Here is a 15,030-nt window from a genome sequence, read left to right as displayed (position 1 = left end):
TCTGTATTTGAGCTACTTGTCTAGACTCCCTTTAGTCCATGCAAATAGGTCAGATGAGTCACACTTGTCTCAAGTATCTATTTTAGGATATGATGAATTGTGCCCTGAAAGTGCTTATTTCTCTCCATTGACTGTGAGGGAAGGGAGCTGAGAGAACAAACTCACTTGTCTGTACTTATACATGTCCAGGATGTTGGGAGATTAATCCACTCTGAGGTGTACCAAGATGTGGAGCTGAGATTACTGAGCTGAAAAGTTTTAAGGGGTTTTGCCTTCAGAAACAACATGTGAGCAAGTCAGAGGCAAAATCATTTTAATCACCTTGCAGTGCATGAGCAGATCAGGATACCTTGTTCTTCTGGACAGGTGCTGTAGTGCTTAACCAGGGCACTGATGACAGCAGAGAGATGCTCCAATATCTGAATGAAGCATAAGGAGGTTTAAATTATTGTTTTCAGAAGTAAATTACTGGTCTCAGTTCCTCATTGGGGAGTATGGTGGTTGGTGAGTTACCAAGGGTTCTCTTGTTGTGTTTCACAAAAAGTGAAGTTTCTGGTGCCTGTATTTCTGAAGGCTTCATTTTCACATCTCTGCAGCTCCTTTTAGTCCTGCACCTTCTCTCTGCAACTAAAACATCAAAATATCCATAGTTTCTCTGTGATTCTTATAGATGGAGTTTACAAACTGAGGCTGCAGGAGGGGAAGAAAAGCCCCAGAGTTCCCTCCTGGAACAGTTTTTGCTGTTGTTTTGTACCTTTTTTTTTCCTGTGTTGGTGGATTTCACTGGGTGGGAGATTGCTCATTGTAGGTTTAAAGTATTGATATAGTGTTAGGTGCTTTTTGCTTAAATGATGTTCTACTCATTTTGTGTTCTTTAGTTATGAGTGTTAATGGTGTTCTTGAGTTGTGGAAGGTTATTCCCCACCCTGGAGCTGAGCAGGGAGAAGGTAGAGAAATACAGGTAGAGGTTAATGACTCCTTTGGAGTTAACATTTGTGCTATAGCAGGGCTGCAGAAATCATTTCAGCCAGTGTTAGAAAGTGTTCCTGTTTGTTCTCTTCTTTTTGTTTGGTCTTTTTATAGCTCTAATTCATAATATTTTTGCTCCAATTGCCTTTGTATTAGTCATAAACCTTCTTGCTTGCCAAAGCAGGGATTGTATGTTTTTGAACTGCTAAAACCTTACTAATTAATTAACTCACTGAGCCTGTGGGGGTGCAGGTTCTATTTAGAGAGTAGGTCCATGGTCTTTTTCTCAGTGTTTTTACTCCATGGATATTCTGAGCAAAGGATGGAAAAGCCACTGCCTTTCCCACACGGGTTTGCCTTGTCTACAGAGTGTTTCATTATCAGTTGGCTCAGCACCTCAGGCTTCTTTTAACAATGTTCTTGCTTCACATCTCAGTTGTTTTAAACACACCAGATGTATTTCTGCTCAGTCATCCTCTGCTTACAGAGAGCAGCCAATGCCATGCCCTGGCAAGCCATTGCCATGTTCTGAGAAACTATGGATGTGTCAGGCTTTAATTGTTGAATTGACTTGCACCACACTCCATAGAGAAAGCCACTGAACCAGTTTTATCAGAATCTCATTACAGTTGTCAGTTTTCTTTAGGAAATTTAGTTCCTCTGGTTTTATTTAGGAAGTCCTTGCTGCACATCAAATGAGAAGTATAATAGCATGAAATTGCCACTGTACATCAAACAGCATCACTGTCCTAGAATTCAATACAAGCCAAGTTTACTATTGGAAAAAAAAATAAATAATGAACAAATCAAATGAGAATGGTGATCACAAGTGACAGTTATCTGGCAGATGGGAACTGGCCAGATGCCTCTTCCCTAATGCCTTGTGTGTTTGTTTGTTGGCCTTGTATAGATTGTAATGTCTATTTAGATGGGGAAAATTGGATGTTTGGAAGAGCATACGTGGAGTCCATCAAATTTATAATGAAAAGTTGCTCATCTTTTTTCCTCTCTAAGAACTGCCAATTATTTCTGTCAGATGTCTGCAATGGCATGACCCTGTTCCTACTTTTACCAACAGCCTCTTCACCAGAGCCCTCCCTGTTTCTTCCTTTGCCCTAAGGATAAGCACAAGGGTTTGACTTGGGCCACCAACTCATGGCTGCCTTTTCCTTCTTCTGCTTTCCAGTCTGCTTCCAATGCTCTGCTTGTTGTGTTTCAGCTTTCCCATCTCCTTCCTCTTCCTCCCTCCCTTCCTCCAGGTTAAACCTCTGCTCCCAAGACAGTGGAGCAGAAATCCCTTTGGTACCTACTTTGCAGTCTGTCTCCCTGCACACCTGCTCAAGAAGGTGCAAAAACTGAGGCAGAAACAAGGCCCCCAAACAGTCAGGGGGAGGTTTGTGTGAAACCACAGTGGCTACTGAGATTTTTAATTAGCCTTTGATACCTGCTATTATTTCATACTGCCTTGTCCTTGACCACTTTTGCCTTGCAATGAGTAAGGGCTGAGAATGAGGCAAAGGGTTTTGCACATAGGATAAATCATTTCTGGAACTCCACTTCCTAAATTATGCTCCACCTCTGCCTTTGGCTCTCTGCAAGGGGACTGCACATCAGATCACTAAATAGGAAAAAATCTCAATTTCTAATATGTGTGTAATTGTGTGTTGCTGAAAGGTAAGAGTTACGTAGTTGCTTTCATAGAGTTTCTTGTGGTGCTTGTGATTTTGTACAAAAATTGAGAGCCGAGTGGAAAGGCAGATGATTTGCCAACATGTTCCTCTTCCTGGCAGTCCACGTGGTGAGCTGAGAAATCTTTCCACAAGCAGGGGAAGAGCTGGCAGTAGTGCTGGAGTGGGATGCAGGGTGGTTGGAGCCAGTGCTAACTGCTGGGATCTCCTTCCCTGGCTTTGCTGGCCTGGAGAGCTTGCTGGTGGATGTGTGTGACACACACAGCTCGAGTGGGTGTTAGCACAGCCCTGAGGAACTGTGCTGGAGCCACAGCCTGCAGTATCAGGTGGCTTCTGTCAGAGAGCTCCATGAAAACATACGTTCCACTGCAGCTTCAGTGTGGAACTCAACCCAGGAAAAACAACTGTTTGGCAACACAGTTCAGTGTCTCCCTTCTGGGGCTGGTGTTGAATTGTATCTTTTGTATCTCAACATCAAAGGTACGATGGTAAGACTTGGGAAATAAATGACTGACATGAGTGGAAAAGGGAATATTGCCAATTGCCTCGAGCCAAAATTACGTGTCCATGTGGTTTTGTGTCTCCTGCATGTGGAAACTGCAGTACCTTAGACATAGTCATTGCTTGCATTGTTAGCCAGTAACATGATCTCATGATCCTGCAGCAGCTGATCAAAGATTTTTCCCTCATTTCCCACTGTCTGATTTAATAGTCTGTAATTTCCTAGTCTCTGATTGAAATGTGTTGCTGGGTTATTTAATCAAATCCTTTAGCTCCATTATATTTATGTGAGATGTTGCATGCAAAGCTGGTAATTTCTTCACTGCACGAGGTCAGCATATTCTGGGGGTTTTTTGCCAGCCTTCAGTAACACTGCAGCTTTATTTCTTACCCAGCCTCCTACCACTTGGCTGGTGCTGCCAATGCCATACAGAGTCCAGGCAGTCTGGGCTGTGGTGTTCAAACATACTGCAGGAGAGGCATTGCTGCCTCTTCATTAAAAGCCTTTGTTCTTTCTTTGGGAAAAATAAGGCAATTCATACTTGAAATACTCTTAGCCCTCATGCTGTCCAGGAGACAAGAGCTGCTCACAAGAAGTCTCACTAGACTTTTATATCCACTTTTTTCTCCATCACATCTTTCCTTGCTGGTTTCTTTGGGCTGTTTTTGTTTGAATGTGTTAGGTGTGCACTTGGGAAAAGGTCAACACCACCATGCCAGTCCTTGAGCACAGCACTGGAGGCTTTCTGTGTGTGCTCCCCAACCTGTTCTTTTTCAAGAACAATGGGATCTCTCTCATTGCTTTTGTTTTAGCATTCCAGGCACGTTTTTGTGGGTGTGCTAATGGTCAAACCCACGTGTAGGAGTGTGCAGCACAGTTACAGCTATTGCTTGCACAGGAGAGCAACTGCAGCATTTAATTTTCTGCTTGGGTCTTCCAAATTAATTCTCTGATGTTTAAGGAGTAGACCCTGTTGTAAACAGACCTACATGGATACACGTGCATTTTATAGAATCTGTGAGTTTTGTGCCAGAGGATCTTCATCACAGGCTTAAGGTTCAAATTCACTTCTGTTTAAATGTTCACATTTGGCCAAAGCAAACAGCAAGTGTTGAAAAGATTCCTGAAAATCAGCATGAGACACAGAAAAGGTGAAGGCCTCCTGTGTATATGAAACACAGAGCACTGTTTGTAAAGCAATAATCAGTTTGCTGGAGTTTGAAGTTCAGAGTAGTGGGGCCTTGGTTTGCTCTGCCTTTTAAACAGCAGACCCTTCAGTGAAGATGATTAGAAGTATGAAAGGGAAGTGGATTGGTGTCAATGTGTTTAATTTCCTCATGGATACAGGAGTGCACTAAAGCAGCAATACACCCTTCTGTCTGTGGCCATAGAGAGGCAGAGAGGCGGCTGCTGTGCCAGCTGAGGGGTGACAGGACACCTGCCAGCTGTGCCCTTCCACCCTGCCTTCCTCCTGACACTGCTCTGTCTCTCTCCAGCTCGTAAGCAGGAGATTATCAAGGTGACCGAGCAGTTGATTGAAGCCATCAACAATGGGGACTTCGAAGCCTACACGTGAGTGTTTCATAGAGTCAGCTGGGTGGGAAGAGGCCTCCGAGGTCATCAAGTCTCACTTCAGAGGGAGGGAGGGTTTCTGATGTGTTTGACACACTGTGTGCACGTGTGTGTTGTCACAGCAGTGCCTGTGCTTGTATTTATGTGTTGTGGGGATTCCTCCTCCTGAACACAGAGCACCTTCATGGCAGCTTTGCCCTGGCTCACACATGGCCAGATTCAGAGGAGCTGCCTCTGTAAACCCACTGTAGTTAAACCCAAGGAATTAAATCTCACTTAAATACTGATGTGAGACATAAACAAATGCGTTGGATTGCACAGCAGCAATTGTCAGAGTCACACGTGGCAATTCCTACCTGTGAATGTAATACCCACCACTGGCATGTGGGGCTGACCTTGGTGGTGAAAAGATGATTTATGTGAAATTTAGTCCACCTGAAGTGAGCTGCCAACTCGGTGAAACCAGAATGTCATTCCTTCTCCTCATTTAAATTGTGTTTTTTCGGGTGTGATGGCATGGTTAAGTGACATGTGTGATTGGAGTTAAGGAAACTTATAAAAATTATCTCTCCAAAGTTGTGTTCCATAACCACTCATCACGAAATTCCCTCTTTTCCACAGAAAAATCTGTGATCCAGGCCTTACATCTTTCGAACCTGAAGCTTTGGGCAATCTGGTGGAGGGGATGGACTTTCACCGGTTTTACTTTGAAAATGGTAAACATTCCCTTTGCACTTCCAAACCCTCCTCTGTTCCCTGGGGCTGTGTTTGAGCACTTTGGTTTGGGAGTGCCCTGATTTGGGCAGGGCAAGGAGGTGAGTTCTTTTTGCCAGAGTTCTGTGATATGTTTCTGCTGTGCTCACTCACACGTCACCTCGGGTAGTGCAGGAAAGTTTCAGGTATTTCTCATGTATTTGTTTTTCTCCTGGGGAAATAGAGGTGCTTGTACTTAAAATAAAGGTCACTAAATTATTTGGTGACAGGGGTTGCAAGCAGCAATCAGAATTTGCAGTCAATGTGTGACTGTTGTCATTGCAGTCAGTCTGTGCTGCTGAGGAGCTGCTCAGCTGTCTCTGTATTGCTGTAGATATGAAAACATCAATTTATATTTCATTACACATATGTATATAATACAATCATGTCATCTGTAAGAGAGAAAAATTACCCACAGAATGGATTTAACAAAGTTTTGGAGGATCATGTAATGTAAGTAACCATTTTAGAGCAGCCTTGACATAAAAAGAAATACAATATTGTAAATTAAGGTCTCAGTTTATCCAGTAATTTCTGAGCAATGTCTGAGCATAAAATGGGATTATGGTATTCCTAAATCTAAATATCCCAAATCTCAGTGGGATTATCATATTCCTAAATTCTCTTCCATCTCCAAAAGAGCATTTTCCATATTTTCCTTATAATTTCTCCTTTCTTTACCACTGCTTTTTAGTTTTCATACATATCAGCATTTAATAAAATGGGATACAAGAATAAGTTAAAAGGTGAATCATTTTGGCTGAAAATATTAAGCACAAATGTTATTAGACATGAGTGAAACTGAAATATTAGAAAAGTCAAGACAGTGGCCTCCACTTTATTTAATCCATGTAGATATATATTAAATAATGTGTAATATAGACTGTTACACATTTGACTTTAAGCTGTGCCATTTCCACACTGTACCTGAGCTATGGATAAACAATAATTACTAATTTATACCCACTCAGCTCGGTGGTTTTGATGCCATGAGAGACCCCAGCAAAGCAGGACTCTGAGCCAGTTTAGTGTGGGATAAGATAAAAAGTGCAAGTCCTTTAATATCAGGCCTGGGGCCCACAGGAATACACATTGATGTGCACCCTGAGCTCTGATTTCTATGGTTTTTATAACATTGTCCACCCAATCCCCAGTTCACACATCTCTCAGTCCAGCCCCATCCTGCCCCCTGGTCACACCTCCTCAGAATTTGATTTAGGGGTCAGTGGGACCCCCTCTTCGTCATTCTCTTCTTCCTCAGCACACATAGGGCTCTTGGAGCTTTTCCATTGTTCTTAGACCCAAGGTTGCTGGCTCATGTTTATGTCTCATTCTGCAGGCCTTTCTGATATTCTTCAGCTTTCTGCCTTGAAGAGAGTTGTCCTGGGTTGAGCTGGCAAAACGCCAACTGTCCAGGACAGAGAAAAAGTGTTCCTCCCCCCCACAACCAGCCAAGGGATGAGAAGAGGGAGAAAGGGAAAAAAAAAACTTCCAAAAGCAGGTTTATGCTGGAACTAACTACATGTATTTATACAGAAAGGAGAAAATTAAGAGGAAACTACAATATAACACACACTTACACAAGTTACATATATATATAACAAGGAATAACTCCCCACTCCCCAATTAATACATTACTCTAAATTCATAAGCACTCCAAAAGACACTCAGCAAGAAAGAGAAAGTATAACAACAAAATATTGCTGCTTCCCTGAATGCAAACAAAATGCAAGCACAGGCAACAGGAGCAGGGCCCAGCATAGTAGAGGAGCTGCTGGATGTCCTCCTCTTAGTGCAGCCATGATGGAACTGAACCAAGCCACTCCCACACACTGGATTTTACACCCTTTGAGATGATGTAGTATGGTATGGAATACAATATTATTGGCTGGAAGAAGTCAGCTGTTAGCTAGCTCAGTCCAGCTTAAATCAGCTGACAATCCTAGGCCTAGCTGAACTTTAAAACCTAAGTTTAGGCCCACCTGCCTAAACCCATAACAAGAGTCTAAACAACTAAAAGAATTTGAGTTACTGATACGTGGCAGAGGTTGGCATGGATAAACATTGAACTTAAGCTGTTAGAAATATTAGCACACTAACTCTACATTTTGCTACAGCTACAAGTACTTCTAAAATCTATTAAATGTGAAAATCAAAAATCAAAACCAGTCTGATGTTGCTTTGGCTCACCCAGAGAACATTTCCTTTCCTTCTCTGTGTGTGTTTGGTTGGTTGGCAGCCCTGTCCAAGAGCAACAAGCCGATCCACACGATCATCCTGAACCCGCACGTGCACCTGGTGGGGGAGGACGCGGCGTGCATCGCCTACATCCGCCTCACGCAGTACATGGACGGCGCCGGCATGCCCAAGACCATGCAGTCCGAGGAGACGCGCGTGTGGCACCGCCGCGACGGCAAGTGGCAGAACGTGCACTTCCACCGCTCCGGCTCGCCCACCGTGCCCATCAAGTAAGAGCCGGGCTTGGGGTTCACACCACGCGGCCTCACAAACTGCCGGCGCCGTGTCTTGGGGTGCTCTGTCATGTGGTGTGTTCACATATGGTGTTGGGCAAGTGTTTTGGAATCGTGCTTTGTTTGGCTGTTGTTTCAACTGTGGTGCCCATTAGTTTAGTTGGTTAAAACGTGGTTGTAATAACGCCAAGGTCGTGGGTTCAATCCCCTGTGTGGGCCATTGACTGAAGAGTTGGACTTGATGGTCCTTGTGGGTCCCTTTCATTTCAGAACAGTCTGGGATTCTGTGATTGATCTGACTCAGCTTGAAGGGCAGGAAAATGTTTTAATTAAGGTAAGGCGTGATAGAAATCACGCAGAACAGGATTAGGAAACCCAGCCCTGAGATGAGCTCAGTTGGTCAAAACTTGGTTGTAATAATGCCAAGGTCATGGGTTCAACCCCCTGTGTGGGCCATTGAAGAGTTGAACTTGATGATCCTTGTGGGTCCCTTCCAACTCAGAACAGTCTGGGATTCTGTGATTGATCTGACCCAGCTTGAAGGGCAGGAAAATGTTTTAATGGGGATAAGGTGTGATAGAAGTCACACAGAACAGGATTAGGAAACCCAACCCTGAGATGAGCTCAGTTGGTTAAAACTTGGTTGTAATAATGCCAAGGTCATGGGTTCAATCCCCTGTGTGGTCCATTGACTGAAGAGTTGGACTTGATGGTCCTTGTGGGTCCCTTCCAACTCAGAATAGTCTGGGATTCTGAGTTAGAATTTCTGGAGTATCTGGGAAAAAAAGCAAGAGGATACATAGAGTTGTTAGAGCTGACCAGAAAGTTTCAAGGAAAAAGTATCACTATCATGAAAAACTGACATTTGACTAATGTTTATTGTGGTTTCCAGCCACATGTGCTTACTCAGGCCTAGGTGTGTTCACTGAAGGTTGTTTTTGAGCCAGTTTACTTATTTAATTTGTCAATTAAGTCACCCCAGTAGCTCCCACATTGTTATCTCTTTCCCCACGCTCTCCTTGCTTAACCTGCTGAGCAGTGTCTGTCTCACAGCTCTGACACTGTGTGGGTCAGCCTCGTGTCTCTGCTGTCATCATTCCTCTCTCTTGGTCCCCCAGGCCCTCCCACACCCTGAGTCATTCAGGGCCCCCAGTTCCTTGAGCCACACTCTCACTGGGGTTAATTACAGCACACTCACAGAGGCAGTGACAAGATAAAGAGTCTCAGCTCCCTCAGCAGGTTCAGCTCAGGCCCTTGGCTTCCCTCCCCCTGCAGCCTCTCTGATGAGCCCAGCCCTCACTGACTGCTGCCTTAGGCTGGGCTCTTTCCAGATCAGGCAGCACTGGCACAGGCCTTGCTTTGCTCAGTTGTGAGCCCTCTGTATGGGATATAATTACATCTGTCTTAATGTTGGCAGTGGCTGAATTTCCTGTGGTGGATGTGAAGGGCTTAGATTTCATCCTTCAACTTCACCATGTCCCGTGTTTTACTTCTTGCACCACTGTTGCCAGTATGAAATAATACTTGATAAATTAAGGGACATGGTAGAATGAAGTGTTGAACTTCCTTGGTAGAATGAAATGTTAAACTTCCATGGGGATAAATTTTCTTTAGGAATAAAGGAATTTGATTACTTAGTGGTAACTATTTCAAAATGTGAAACCAATGGCAACAGGAACCACATAATCCTCAGTTTCTCACATTCCAGCTGCACTGCTGATGTTCAAACAGATAATATTGAAAGAGTAGCTACATTTACATGAAATACAGTGTTAGGTAGATTTTTGGTGTTTTCCTAAAGGAGGGTTTTGTCAAGGGATCTGACCTGGGTGTGTGTAGAGCCAGAAAGCCCAAGTGAAGCAGGTCCAGTGCACCCAAGACAGTGTGTGTTTGCAGCAGAGTGGCATGAACTGGACTAGAGGGTTATGTAATCTTTTCCTTTGGGGATTTTTAGCCCCTCTGTGTTCTGGGAAGAGGCTGTTTTTTGTGGCTGCTCATGCTAATAAAGATAAGGATTTCTGGGACTGCCAAGGATGGGAGGAGCAGCAGCCTCCAGGTGATTTTTTTGAGGCTGCAGGTTTTGTCTGTGCCAGTGGATGTTCAGGCCTGTGGGGTCAGACAGAGCAGATTCAGGACTGCAGGAGGGTGTCCAGGCTGAAAGGGTCACAGAGGAGGAGCCTTAGAACAGGACTCAGGGGTAAGGAGAGATTCCCTGAGACAGCAGCACTGGCATCAATACCACATAAATGCCATACCTAACCCTCATCTTGAACTCAGAGGGGTTTTGGACTTGCTGATATCTCTGTTCTCAAACACCCTGGCCTGATGGTTAGAAGCCCTACTTGTCAGTGTAAAGTTCAGTTGTATTCCATGTCCCCTTGGTAATTCTTACTTTGCCCCTGTCCTCCTGTGCTGGGGGTGGCTTTGCAGACACGAGCTGGTTCATAGGAAGGCTGATCAGATCACTTCTATTTTCATGGGGTGAATAACCAGCACTAACTCAGCTGGCTTTTCTTGATGGGATCTCCATTTTCCTGGCTACCTTAATAGCTCTTCACTGTCCTTTTCCTTTGAGGTTTATATTTATCTTGGATTCTTCAGAAATACTCTGTCCAGTTGTGGGCAGGGCTTTATTTAACTCCACAATGTGTTTCTTTTCCCTGCTATGTCCTGGCATGGTTTTGCACTTCTCTCAAATGCATCTTATCAGCAGCTCATCTGAGCCAGCCCTGTATTTTTGCTCCACTCTCATTCCCAAACCCTGAGCAGGAAGGACCTTTGGCTGAGCATGCAGCTCTGCACTTCCTATTATTCCACGTGACATTTCTGGATTACCCAGCCCTTGAGGTGATTTGGTTCTTCTTGCACAATGCTCCTGTTTTCCTTTCTTTTCATAGTGCCTTCTACTAAGTGTAAATGTCCTACATGAGCTCAGTCCTCCTGCTTGTGCTCAGGACCAGTGAGTCTCCTCTAGGCTGATGGTTCCCCTTTCAGCCCAAATATTGCCATTTTCCATTAGTTATTTTACAAATCCTTTCTTTATTCCCCATCTTCTCAAGGCTGAGTGGAACATTCCCAGGTAGCACCATGCTAAAATCTCCTTCTATAACAACCCATCCTGACCCACCTTAAAGCTGCCCTGACCTTCACCTGCACTTTTGCCAGTCAGAGCAGCAATAACTCCATTTTGGAAAACTACAAAAGAAATCTATTTAAAATATTATTCTAGTTTATCCTTCCTTTATTTGATATGTATACAGTCCACAGCTACTTATTTAATTATTACCAATGCACAGTAGTTAATAATGGAATTGCCATTATGAAAAAGGATCTTACACATCATGTCTGAAGAGAAATTTCAGATCTAATAAAGTCCCAAAAGCAATTATAGCTGTGATCTGCTTTTGGAAACATCATATCCCAGATAATGTCAAATCACTTGCAAGCACTGTAGCTGCTTTGTTTTCTTGACTGCAGGAAGGAGTCTGCATAAATCTTGGGATATATCTGAGGTTTTTGGTAGCTGTAGGTGTAGAGAAATGTTTCCTTATGGCAGAGAATCTGTTTGCAAACAGATTTGAGCACAAATGTGTACCTAGTTTATAAATAAATTTTATTTGTAGTTTTGCTGGGAGTCAGACAACTTAAACATGGGTTTCTCTCTTGTCCATTTTCTCTCTGAGTGATCTGAGTGATGGTAGGAAATCCTCCTCTGTATCCATGTTCTTAAGAACCTGTGCCAGGGTGGACCTGCCTGGCACGGGCAGTCCAAGGGGCTGTGGGAGCCAACACTGACTGAGAGAGGCTTGTGTTGGCTGGTTTATCCCAGCTGCCAGCCCCTTGCCCTGGCTGAGCCCCCTGGCAGCAGCAGGGGCTGAGGCAGGTGTGTGTTGTGTTTGTGCAGTGCCTAGCGAGAGGGACGCCCGCCCGCCCGCCCGGCGCTCCGTGCTACGGTAATGCCAGTGCTGGACAGCCTGATTAGTGAAACCCTCCCCTGTGCCTCCTGCTCCTCCTCTGCTCTCTGCATGTCTTGCATGTTCATCACCCCAGACTCCTCCTTGCTCCTCAGTTCCATCTGTGCACGAGGCCCTCAGCCCATGGCACTGCCTGTGATGTCCATGCTGAGCAAATGAAGTTGCCCTTCACTCTTAATTTTACTCTCCCTCCTTTAAGGAATCCCTTAAGGCACTTTGACTTCCTGCCTCAGTTTCTTTTTTCATTCTAACATCCTCTCTGACATCTTGTAAAGATGGAAAATGTCTGTAAAGTGGTTTGAAAAATAAAAGAATGCTTTGCCTGAGCGTTTGGGGTTTTTTTTTCCCAATACCATGTTAGATGACCCTGAGATTAGCTCAGTTGGTTAGAAGTTGGTTGTAACAATGCCAAGGTCATGGGTTCAATCCCCGGTGTGGGCCATTGACTTAAGAGTTGGACTCGATGATCCTTGTGGGTCCATCCAACTCAGAATAGTCTGGGATTCTGTGAGGAAATGATCTTGAGAAGCTTTTGGTTTTTTTCAGTAGCATTGGCTAACACTTGAGCATGTATTGTTGTTACCAGTGATGTTACCAGTGATGTACCAGTAATGGAAATCTCTTTTCTTTCTCTCCTTCCTCCCAGCTAAAAATATCAGCGGTGCCGCTCTTGCATTTCTGTACCCAACGCCCCGGGGGATTTACCATCTTGGCCATCCCGTTCTCTTCATGCATGTTTCTGAGTGCATGGAGTTGTGAAGGTTCTTCATGTAACACATTTGTGATGCACCACCTTGCTGTATATTCCATCTGTACACTGTTAGCATTTCAATGAAGGCGATGTTCCATGCAAATAGAGAATAACAAGGAGAAAAAGGCAAAAAAAAAATAATATTGGATGGACAGCAGTAGATACACAACACATCTGTCACTTCCTCCATTTATGCCAAGTTTTGACAGACAACTTTAAAAACTATCCTGTTTATTAAAAAAAAAAAAGGAAAAAAAAAGACAAAATATATTTTACCTTCTTTTTTTAAGAACTGTTTTTTGACTCCTCCTTTTCTCCCGAGTCCCAGGATTTTGCTTTGGTTCTGGTAGGAATGGTTAGGATTTCTGCTGGCAGCTCCGTTACCGTAAAACAGATCTTGGTTCCGGCACGTAGATGGACAAAATCACTGATAACTGTGGAGGGGATGTTGGCTTTGGACCAGCTGAAGCCTTCTGAGTTTAGTAGTCTGTGCAAACTGGAAAAATCTCCTCTCTTGCTGGCTTGGCCACTTCAGAATTAACTGTCGGTGTTCTGGTGAGTCAGCAGCTTCTGCTTCCCCTTGGAGTCCTTTTTGCTTCTTATTTTGCTTAAATTTCTATTGGATGATTAAGCAAAATGAAAAATTGTAACGAATTAAGAGATAATTGAGAGGCAGTTTTTGAGGATTAAAATGGAAGGAGAGAGAAAGATTTTTATCACTTTTGGGATGTACTGTAAATTTTTCAAGGAGGCTTTAAAAAAATGTAAAATAATATGTTGGTTAATCTATAGACCAGTTGTGTGGTTAATATAATCAAGAAATATTAGGCCTTAAAGCTGAGTATGAAGAGTTTACTTCCATTCCACCGCTGCTGTTGCTTCTCTGGAAATGGATGTTGGATGCACCGGTTCCACCACAGCTCTGTCTGCCCCTCTCCACCCTCACTGTGGTTTCTGGGCAGCGCAGTGTCCAGCCCAGCCATTCCCACTGCCATTCCCACTGCCATTCCCAAGGTTTGGCCGGCTCCAGGCCCAGGAGGGACGCTCTGCTGCCCCTGCAGAACACAGACCTTGTCCCAGGGACTGGTTTGCCCTCCCAGACGCTGCTGTGAAACATCCTGGCTGGAATTGGGGTTCGCTCCCCTCCAGTGCCCACAGCAGCGCCCAGGGCTGGGCTGTTCCCGTGTTCCCCTGGGCAGTGGGTCCTGCAGGCTCCCTGCTCTGCTCAGCCTGTGCAGGGCGTGGGCTCTGCATCTCCAGCACACTCCTCTGCAGCCCATCAAAACCTCCAGCTCGGCAGCCTGAGGTTTTTCAAATGGGAAAGCTTCCTAATTTGTACCATTTCACCCTCCTGTGTTGGTCACTAATCAAAAGCAGTTCTTAAACATGTCGATGTTGTTACTAGTGGATGTATGGTAGATGGATTTAAGCTTCTCTGATAATTACTACATGATTTTAAACAATATATATTTAAAAAAAGCATCTACAATAAATGTGTTGAGCCATATTAACCTGCCAATGGGATCTGTGAAAAAAGTAATGGCCTCATTTTTTCTCATTAATTTCTTTACTTTTTTTTTTTTTGTGAAGCGGCTATAAGTGGCATAACTGTATTTAAAATTAACAAATTAGGTGTAGGGTGGTTTTTTTTTATATTTCTAACATAGCATGTGGTGTTGATGTATTACTGTAGACCAAGTTTGTCTTCCACACCGAGACGTGAGGAAATTGTGATTTGTTCTCTCCACCACAACTGAATTCTACACTTCTGTCATTTTGGAACACTGCAGTTTACCATGGGACACAGTGTACATATTTCTTGCCATAATGGTAAATGATTGATATATTTAAGGATTAATAAATTTGTGATTTCTGCTGACATGGTGCTTGTGTTTTAATTTCCCAAGTAACTGTGACCTGTTGCATGTTACATAACACCATAAAATAGGTATGGTATTATAATACCATGAAATACATTAAAGTCCATAAATAATTAGCATTTAATCTAATGTACCAGTTTAAAAGCTTTCACATATTCCTGTAGTTGGAATTTTTCAGTAAAGCCCAGCAGAAGCAAAAGCAGTTTGGTCTGTTGGGAGGTTTTACAGTTTGTTGTATCACCACTTTTTTTGCTCATTTTTTCCAGTCAGTGCTATCCCAGAAATCATCCTGATTTCCATTGTAACTGTGCCCCTGCAGAAAGCTGTTTGGCAGAGCAGAGTTGCTACTGATTTCAGGTATGCAGGGCAGAGAGCTCAGTGTGTGTGAAGCAAACTGTGGGGTGGGGGAATATATTTCCTAAATATCAGGTTGGAGATGTGGGAGAGGGGCAGGGGCTTGTGGTGTTTTT

General features: G+C 43.7%; 1 protein-coding gene across 14 annotated transcripts in view; it reads left to right on the top strand.

Annotated features, from left to right (window-relative positions):
• The window catches only part of CAMK2D (calcium/calmodulin dependent protein kinase II delta), a 124,380-nt gene extending 109,821 nt beyond the window's left edge, over positions 1-14,559 (top strand). For 7 of the 14 annotated variants that reach the window (XM_071555454.1, XM_071555445.1, XM_071555443.1 and 4 more), the window contains 5 exons: positions 4,656-4,731; positions 5,353-5,447; positions 7,724-7,952; positions 11,860-11,908; positions 12,576-14,559. In XM_071555454.1, coding sequence (XP_071411555.1) covers positions 4,656-4,731; positions 5,353-5,447; positions 7,724-7,952; positions 11,860-11,866 — 407 coding nt within the window. In that variant the 3' untranslated portion in view covers positions 11,867-11,908; positions 12,576-14,559. Of the gene's footprint in view, positions 1-4,655; positions 4,732-5,352; positions 5,448-7,723; positions 7,957-11,859; positions 11,909-12,575 lie in introns of those variants that run through there. The other 7 variants (XM_071555453.1, XM_071555452.1, XM_071555457.1 and 4 more) reach the window with 2 other exon arrangements.
• Positions 14,560-15,030: the final 471 nt, after the last annotated feature.

The sequence above is a fragment of the Pithys albifrons genome, chromosome 5 (assembly GCF_047495875.1).
Source record: "Pithys albifrons albifrons isolate INPA30051 chromosome 5, PitAlb_v1, whole genome shotgun sequence".
In the NCBI taxonomy this organism is placed as follows: Eukaryota; Metazoa; Chordata; class Aves; order Passeriformes; family Thamnophilidae; genus Pithys; species Pithys albifrons.
The sequence above is the reverse complement of the archived record's forward strand: the minus strand, read 5'-3'. Positions and strand labels throughout refer to the sequence as shown.